The 9,416-nt window shown below is 53.3% G+C and overlaps 1 protein-coding gene across 3 annotated transcripts in view; it reads right to left on the reverse strand.

Annotated features, from left to right (window-relative positions):
* Positions 1 to 9,416, reverse strand: part of zbtb32 (zinc finger and BTB domain containing 32) — a 50,091-nt gene that overhangs the window by 5,131 nt on the left and 35,544 nt on the right. For 2 of the 3 annotated variants that reach the window (XM_086004082.1, XM_086004083.1), the window contains 3 exons: positions 7,320 to 7,403; positions 4,250 to 4,420; positions 1,694 to 1,861 (listed from right to left, as the gene is read on the reverse strand). In XM_086004082.1, the coding sequence (XP_085860208.1) occupies positions 1,694 to 1,861; positions 4,250 to 4,420; positions 7,320 to 7,403 (423 nt within the window). The remainder of the gene's footprint in view (positions 1 to 1,693; positions 1,862 to 4,249; positions 4,421 to 7,319; positions 7,404 to 9,416) is intronic. The other variant, XM_086004084.1, reaches the window with a different exon arrangement.

The raw sequence follows: 9,416 nt of genomic DNA on the forward strand, positions 1-9,416 counted from the left end.
TCCCAGGGCAGGTACAGCACGGGTTAGATACAGAGTAAAGCTCCCTCTACACTGTCCCATCAAACACTCCCAGGGCAGGTACAGCACGGGTTAGATACAGAGTAAAGCTCCCTCTCCACTGCCCCATCAAACACTCCCAGGGCAGGTACAGCACGGGGTTAGATACAGAGTAAAGCTCCCTCTACACTGTCCCATCAAACACTCCCAGGGCAGGTACAGCACCGGGTTAGATACAGAGTAAAGCTCCCTCTACACTGTCCCATCAAACACTCCCAGGGCAGGTACAGCACGGGTTAGATACAGAGTAAAGCTCCCTCTACACTGTCCCATCAAACACTCCCAGGGCAGGTACAGCACGGGTTAGATACAGAGTAAAGCTCCCTCTACACTGTCCCATCAAACACTCCCAGGGCAGGTACAGCATGGGGTTAGATACAGAGTGAAGCTCCCTCTACACTGTCCCATCAAACACTCCCAGGGCAGGTACAGCACGGTTAGATACAGAGTAAAGCTCCCTCTACACTGTCCCATCAAACACTCCCAGGGCAGGTACAGCACGGGTTAGATACAGAGTAAAGCTCCCTCTACACTGTCCCGTCAAACACTCCCAGGGCAGGTACAGCACGGGGTTAGATACAGAGTAAAGCTCCCTCTACACTGTCCCATCAAACACACCCAGGGCAGGTACAGCACGGGTTAGATACAGAGTAAAGCTCCCTCTACACTGTCCCATCAAACACTCCCAGGGCAGGTACAGCACGGGTTAGATACAGAGTAAAGCTCCCTCTACACTGTCCAACACTCTGAGCTTGATAATAAAGAGGGAGTTCCAGCTGCCGCCACCAGGTGGTGGTGATGCTGCACCAGAGGAGAAGCCAATCGGATTGATGCAGAGAGCAGGCCAGTCACTTGGAATCCTCACTCACATTTCTACACATTATGCAAGTATCAGACTGACTGGTTCATTGACGGATCCACTGCAAAAGCCTCCATTCTGCGCCCTAAAAGAATTTGCATTTCTCCAGCGCCTTTCCCCACCTCAGGACGTCCCAAAGCGCTTCAAAGCCAATGAAGTACTTTCTTTGAAGTGGTCACTGTTGTAATGTGGGAAACGCAGCAGCCAATGTGCGCACAGCAAGCTCCCACAAACAGCAATATGATAATGACCGGATCATCTGTTTTTAATGATGTTGGTTGAGGGATAAATATTGGCCCCAGGACACCGGGGAGAACTTCCCCCCCGCTCTTCTTACATCCACCTGAGGGGGCAGACAGGGCCTCGGTTTAATGTCTCATCTGAAAGACGGCACCTCCGACATTGCAGCGCTCCCGCAGTACTGCCCCTCCGACAGTGCAGCGCTCCCTCAGTACTGCCCCTCCGACCGTGCAGCGCTCCCTCAGTACTGCCCCTCAGACAGTGCAGCGCTCCCGTAGTACTGGCACTGGGGAGTGTCGGCCTGGATTACGGGGCTCAAGTCTCTGGAGAGGGGGCTGGAACCCACAAACCTTCAGACTCGGAGGCGAGGGAGAGAGAGCTAAACCCACTGAGCTAAAAAGTTAACACTGGGATCCACCCTGATTAGAAAGGCCACCGGAGCTTGGCCGCAGCAACTTTCTCCCAGCTTAAACTGCAGCCGCCGCCTGCTTGCCCGGATCGGCCCCTCCCGCCCACCACAGAGCCCCTGCGCTTTACCTGTGTGAACCCTGTAGTGAGTCTCCAGCTGGTGTTTGAGGCTGAACTTCTTCTCGCAGTTACTGCACTGATACGGCTTCTCGCCCAGGTGTGCCCTCCTGTGGCTCTTCAGGGAGGTCTCGTCTCGGAAGCGGTGCCTGCAGAACTCGCACTGGTGCAGGGGGTCACCTGATCATACCAGGGGTTGGAGGGGACGAAAAGTGACAGGTCACCAAGAGTCAGACCGACACAGCGACTTTTAATTTCCCCGTTAATTCCTTCTCGGGGTGTGGGCGTCGCGGGCAAAGCCGGTAAATATTCCCAGTCCCCTACTTGACACTTGAGAAGGTGGTGGTGAGCCGCCTTCTTTTAAACACTGTTGGCAGATTTATTAAAGAAAGACTTGCGCCTTTCACCACCTCAGGACGTCCCAAAGCGCCTCACAGCCAATGAAGTACTTTTTTTGAAGTGTGGTCACTGTTGTGATGTCGGAAACGCGGCAGCCAATTTACGCACAGCAAGCTCCCAAAAACAGCAATGTGATAATAACCGCATGATCTGCATTTTTAGTGATGTTGGTTGAGGGATAAATATTGTCCCCAGGACACTGGGGAGAACTCCTCCTGCTCTTCATGAAATAGTGGCCATGGGATCTTTTACGTCCACCCGAGAGGACAGATGGGGCCTCGGTTTAATGTCTCATCTGAAAGACATCCCCTTCGACAGTGCAGCGCTCCCTCAGTACTGCCCCTCCGACAGTGCGGCGCTCCCTCAGTACTGCCCCTCCGACAGTGTGGCGCTCCCTCAGTACTGCCCCTCCGACAGCGCGGCGCTCCCTCAGTACTGCCCCTCCGACAGTGCGGCGCTCCCTCAGTACTGCCCCTCCGACAGTGCGGCGCTCCCTCAGTACTGACCCTCCGACAGTGCGGCGCTCCCTCAGTACTGCCCCTCCGACAGCGCGGCGCTCCCTCAGTACTGCCCCTCCGACAGTGCGGCACTCCCTCAGTACTGCCCCTCCGACAGTGCGGCGCTCCCTCAGTACTGCCCCTCCGACAGTGCGGCGCTCCCTCAGTACTGCCCCTCCGACAGTGCGGCGCTCCCTCAGTACTGCCCCTCCGACAGTGCGGCGCTCCCTCAGTACTGGCACTGAGAGTGTCAGAGGAACACGGGAACAGGAGGAGGACATTCAACCCATCGTGACTGTTCTGCCATTCAATGAGATCATGGCTGATCTGTATCTTAACGCCATCCTCTCACCTGGGCTCCATATCCTTTAATTCCCCTTGTGTCACAAAATTCTTTGATCTCTGATTTAAAAATGATTAATGACCCAAGCATCGTCTGCTTTTCATGGGGCCTCTACCACCCTTTGTGTGTGTGAAGAAGTGTTTCCTAACTTGTCTCCTGAACAGCCCCGCTCTGATTTTAAGGTTATGCCCCCTTGTGCTAAACTCCCCTGACCTAAGAAAACGGCTAGGCACTTGGTCTAAGCGTTAAACAAAGCTTTAATCAACTGTTTTACAACATGGAGGTCTAGTTGTGTTCTTCACTAGTTCCTGTTGAGAATCTCCTGCGCAAGCTGGGCCCGTGCCCGAGTATTTATACTCTCCCTGGACAGCGCCACCCACAGGCCGCTCAGTATTATTTCATACGTCTTTCTTTCCTGAATCACCGATTCACGTCACTCCCCGCCAGTGGAAATACTTTTTCTCTGTCTACCCCATCAATTCCTTTCAAAATGCTAAAAAACCTCAAATCAGGTCGCCCCTTAAAATTCTCTCTTCCACAATGATGGAGGTGGCCCTGTCCCAGCAGGAGGGAAATACCTCGATAGGCGGAACCCGCAGAAGGCTGGAAGGGGCTGGCGGTTGGGTGTTGGCTGGCTATTCGACCGAGGAAGCCATTGACATGAATCTTATTATTCATGTGGAAATGACTTATGAAATGATACTGGGCGGCCTGCTGGTGGCGCTGTCCAGGGAGAGTATAAATACTCGGGCACGGGCCCAGCTTGCTCAGGACATTCTTTACAGGAACTAGTGAAGGACACAACTCGATCTCCATGTTGAAAAACAGTTGATTAAAGCTTTGTTTAACGCTTAGAGCAAGTGCCGAGTAGTTTTCTTACATCAGCCATCACTTTCCCTCACCTGTCACGCACCTCCCCGCGGCGGGCGGGCAGGGGGCGGGGGTGCTGCGCGACGAGCAGGCGCTCAGACCCCAGGCTGGTTTACTGCACACCAACGCAGGGGCGCTGAGGGCAGTTTTAGCCCCCCCCACCCCCGGCACACCCAGATCAGCTAATTCAGCACATCGGCACCTGGGATCTTGCTGTTCCTTGTGTGGGGCTCAGTACCACACAGGGCGGTGCCAGTCACCCCGAGACGGGGTGGGGGGGGGGGGGGGGGGGAGTTCCCCAGCTTTCTCCTGCCGATTGAAAGCCCGCCAGACACTGTACGATCCGAGGAGGTGCTCGAGCGTATTTAAAAAGCACAGTGGACCACTGCCGCGTTATCGCCGGTGTTGAAAGGGACAGTGCACCAGGGCCGAGGGGTGGGTGTGGCGGTTGCTCCTTACCTGCGTGTGACTTTAAGTGGCGTTTGAGCGCCGTGGGACTGGGGAACAGGCGGCTGCACTCCCTGCAGGTGTGGCTCCAGGCGCCCCCGTGTGCGGCCTTGTGCTGCCTCCACTCCACCCGCGACTGAAACCCCTTCCCGCACAGCAGGCACAACGGCACCGTCTCAATTCCTGCGGACAGTCGGGAAGACGGGAAGCGATCAGACAAGACAGTCGGAGGCAGAGAGGAGTCAGGTGTTGACCTTTCACCCTCTAGGTCCTGGTTTAAGAGTAAAATCCCTCCACACTGTCCCATCAAACACTCCCAGGGCAGGTACAGCGCGGGTTAGATACAGAGTAAAGCTCCCTCTACACTGTCCCATCAAACACTCCCAGGGCAGGTACAGCCCAGGTTAGATACAGAGTAAAGCTCCCTCTACACTGTCCCATCAAACACTCCCAGGGTAGGTACAGCCCAGGTTAGATACAGAGTAAAGCTCCCTCCACACTGTCCCATCAAACACTCCCAGGGTAGGTACAGCCCAGGTTAGATACAGAGTAAAGCTCCCTCTACACTGTCCCATCAAACACTCCCAGGGCAGGTACAGTGCGGGTTAGATACAGAGTAAAGCTCCCTCTACACTGTCCCATCAAACACTCCCAGGGCAGGTACAGCCCAGGTTAGATACAGAGTAAAGCTCCCTCCACACTGTCCCATCAAACACTCCCAGGGTAGGTACAGCCCAGGTTAGATACAGAGTAAAGCTCCCTCTACACTGTCCCATCAAACACTCCCAGGGCAGGTACAGCCCGGGTTAGATACAGAGTAAAACTCCCTCTGCACTGTCCCATCAAACACTCCCCGGGCAGGTACAGCACGGGTTAGATAGAGAGTAAAGCTCCCTCTACACTGTCCCATCAAACACTCCCAGGGCAGGTACAGCACGGGTTAGATACAGAGTAAAGCTCCCTCTACACTGTCCCATCAAACACTCCCAGGGCAGGTACAGCATGGGTTAGATACAGAGTAAAGCTCCCTCTACACTGTCCCATCAAACACTCCCAGGGCAGGTACAGCACGGGTTAGATACAGAGTAAAGCTCCCTCTACACTGTCCCATCAAACACTCCCAGGGCAGGTACAGCACGGGTTAGATACAGAGTAAAGTTCCCTCTACACTGTCCCATCAAACACTCCCAGGGCAGGTACAGCACGGGTTAGATACGGAGTAAAGCTCCTGCTTTAGAGATAGAGAGAGAGAATGAGAGAACCTGAAGCGAGAGAGAGAAAGAAGGAAAAAAGACTTACATTTATATAGCGCCTTTCACGACCACCAGACAGCTCAAAGTGCTTTACATCCAATGAAATATTTTTTGAAGTGGAGTTACTTTTGTAATGTGGGAAACGTGGCAGCCAATTTGCGCACAGCAAGCTCCCACAGACAGCAACGTGCTAATGACCGGATCATCTGTTTTTAGTGATGTTGGTTGAGGGATAAATATTGGCCCCAGGACACCGGGGAGAACTCCCCCCTGCTCTTCTTCGAAATAGTGCCATGGCATCTTGTACGTCCACCTGAGAGTGCAGACGAGGCCTCGGTTTCACGTCTCATCCGAAAAATGGTACCACTGACAGTGCGGCGCTCCCTCAGCACTGCACTGGAGTGTCAGCCGAGCGCTCTGAGCTCACGCCACTGGAGTAGGACTTGAGCCCCCAACCTTCCGACTCAGAGGCGAGTGTGCCAACCAGTGAGCTGACCTTGTAAGGAGAGAGCGAGAGAGAGAGAGAGAGATTGATTGAAGGGACACTGGAAGCAGAGTCAAAGAGGGAGAATGTATCTTGACGTATATTGAGGCAATATCTCAGTTCTCCTTTAAGAATCATAGAAATTTATGGCACAGGAGGCCATTCGGCCCATCGTGTCTGTGCCGGCCGACAAAGAGCTCTCCAGCCCAATCCCACTTTCCAGCTCTCGGTCCGTTGCCCTGTAGGTTACGGCACTTCAGGTGCATATCCAAGAACTTTTTAAATGCGAGGAGGGTTTCTGCCTCGACCACCCTTTCAGGCAGCGAGTTCCAGACCCCCGCAACACCCTTCGTAGCGAGAGGGTTCGAGTACAGGAACAAGGACGTCTTGCTGCAGCTGCACAGGGCCTTGGTGAGACCACACCTTGAGTATTGTGTGCAGTTTTGGTCGCCTTATCTGAGGATTGATGTTCTTGCCATGGAGAGAGTGCAGCGAAGATTCACCAGACTGATACCTGGGATGGCAGGAATGACATATGAGGAGAGATTGGGTCGATTAGGCTTATATACGCTGGAGTTTAGAAGAATGAGAGGGGATCTCATTGAAACTTATAAAATTCTAACAGGACTGGACAGACTAGATGCAGGAAGGATGTTCCCGATGGCGGGGGAGTCCAGGACCAGGGGTCACAGTCTAAGGATAAGGGGTAAGCCATTTAGGACAGAGATGAGGAGGAATTTCTTCACCCAGAGAGTGGTGAACCTGTGGAATTCTCTACCACAGAAGGCAGTTGAGGCCAATTCATTAAATATATTCAAGAAGGAGTTGGATATATTTCTTGAGGCTAAAGGGATCAAGGGATATGGGGAGAAGGCAGGGACAGGGTACTGAATTTGGATGATCAGCCATGATCTCATTGAATGGCGGAGCAGGCTCGAGGGGCCGAATGGCCGACTCCTGCTCCTATCTTCTATGTTTCTATATGTTTCACCCTCTAAACCTTCTACCAATGACTTTCAACCTCTGCCCCCTGGTTATTGACCTCTCTGCTAGGGGAAATCGGTCCTTCCTATCAACTCTATCTCGGTCCCTCATCATTTTATACACCTCAATTAAATCTCCCCTCAGCTTCCTCTGTTCCAAAGAAAACAACCCCAGCCTTCCCCAATTTGCCTTCCTCTCTTCTGAAGGCACTGAGGCAAACTGGCACTCTTACGGGCAACCTGTGCTCGAACAGCTCAGTCCCACACTGGCTGGGACACTGATCAGCCCGCCCTCCCCCTCGGCCGCACTCCCCCTCGGCCGCACTCCCCCCAGGTGCAATTTAAGCGAGCCCTTTGCTTACCAGCATGTGTCTGATGGTGAACCGATGCTTCCTCTTCTGAGCTCAGCGACATTCCGCACAGGTTGCACACGACAAACCTGGACCCTGGAGACAAACACAGAATAAACGCTGGTTCTCTGTGCTGTATTCCCGCAGCCCACACTCCTCTCAACCACCCACACCCCCACCATCCTGATCCTCTCCCCGTCCTACATCAGTAGAGCTGGGAGTGTTTGATGGGACAGCGTAGAGGGAGCTTTACTCTGTAGCTAACCCATGCTGTACCTGCCCTGGGAGTGTTTGATGGGACAGTGTAGAGGGAGCTTTACTCTGTATCTAACCCCGTGCTGTACCTGCCCTGGGAGTGTTTGATGGGTCAGTGTAGAGGGAGATTTACTCTGTATCTAACCCGTGCTGTACCTGCCCTGGGAGTGTTTGATGGGACAGTGTAGAGGGAGCTTTACTCTGTATCTAACCCGTGCTGTACCTGCCCTGGGAGTGTTTGATGGGACAGTGTAGAGGGAGCTTTACTCTGTATCTAACCCGTGCTGCACCTGCCCTGGGAGTGTTTGATGGGACAGTGTAGAGGGAGCTTTACTCTGTATCTAACCCCGTGCTGTACCTGCCCTGGGAGTGTTTGATGGGACAGTGTAGAGGGAGTTTTACTCTGTATCTAACCCGTGCTGTACCTGCCCTGGGAGTGTTTGATGGGACAGTGTAGAGGGAGCTTTACTCTGTATCTAACCCGTGCTGTACCTGCCCTGGGAGTGTTTGATGGGACAGTGTAGAGGGAGCTTTACTCTGTATCTAACCCTGTGCTGTACCTGCCCTGGGAGTGTTTGATGGGACAGTGTAGAGGGAGCTTTACTCTGTATCTAACCCGTGCTGTACCTGCCCTGGGAGTATTTGATGGGGACAGTGTAGAGGGAGCTTTACTCTGTATCTAACCCGTGCTGTACCTGCCCTGGGAGTGTTTGATGGGACAGTGTCGAGGGAGCTTTACTCTGTATCTAACCCGTGCTGTACCTGCCCTGGGAGTGTTTGATGGGACAGTGTAGAGGGAGCTTTACTCTGTATCTAACCCGTGCTGTACCTGCCCTGGGAGTGTTTGATGGGACAGTGTAAAGGGAGCTTTACTCTGTATCTAACCCGTGCTGTACCTGCCCTGGGAGTGTTTGATGGGACAGTGTAGAGGGAGCTTTACTCTGTATCTAACCCCGTGCTGTACCTGCCCTGGGAGTGTTTGATGGGACAGTGTAGAGGGAGCTTTACTCTGTATCTAACCCGTGCTGTACCTGCCCTGGGAGTGTTTGATGGGACAGTGTAGAGGGAGCTTTACTCTGTATCTAACCCGTGCTGTACCTGCCCTGGGAGTGTTTGATGGGGACAGTGTAGAGGGAGCTTTACTCTGTATCTAACCCGTGCTGTAGCTGCCCTGGGAGTGTTTGATGGGACAGTGTAGAGGGAGCTTTACTCTGTATCTAACCCGTGCTGTACCTGCCCTGGGAGTGTTTGATGGGGACAGTGTAGAGGGAGCTTTACTCTGTATCTAACCCGTGCTGTACCTGCCCTGGGAGTGTTTGATGGGACAGTGTAGAGGGAGCTTTACTCTGTATCTAACACGTGCTGTACCTGCCCTGGGAGTGTTTGATGGGACAGTGTGGAGGGAGCTTTACTCTGTATCTAACCCGTGCTGTACCTGCCCTGGGAGTGTTTGATGGGACAGTGTAGAGGGAGCTTTATTCTGTATCTAACCCGTGCTGTACCTGCCCTGGGAGTGTTTGATGGGACAGTGTAGAGGGAGCTTTACTCTGTATCTAACCCGTGCTGTACCTGCCCTGGGAGTGTTTGATGGGACAGTGTAGAGGGAGCTTTACTCTGTATCTAATCTGTGCTGTACCTGCCCTGGGAGTGTTTGATGGGACAGTGTAGAGGGAGCTTTACTCTGTATCTAACCCGTGCTGTACCTGCCCTGGGAGTGTTTGATGGGACAGTGTGGAGGGAGCTTTACTCTGTATCTAACCTGTGCTGTACCTGCCCTGGGAGTGTTTGACGGGACAGTGTAGAGGGAGCTTTACTCTGTATCTAACCCGTGCTGTACCTGCCCTGGGAGTGTTT

Source organism: Somniosus microcephalus, chromosome 12, assembly GCF_052327205.1.
Source record: "Somniosus microcephalus isolate GS21.2 chromosome 12, FLI_Smic_1.0, whole genome shotgun sequence".
Classification (NCBI taxonomy): Eukaryota; Metazoa; Chordata; class Chondrichthyes; order Squaliformes; family Somniosidae; genus Somniosus; species Somniosus microcephalus.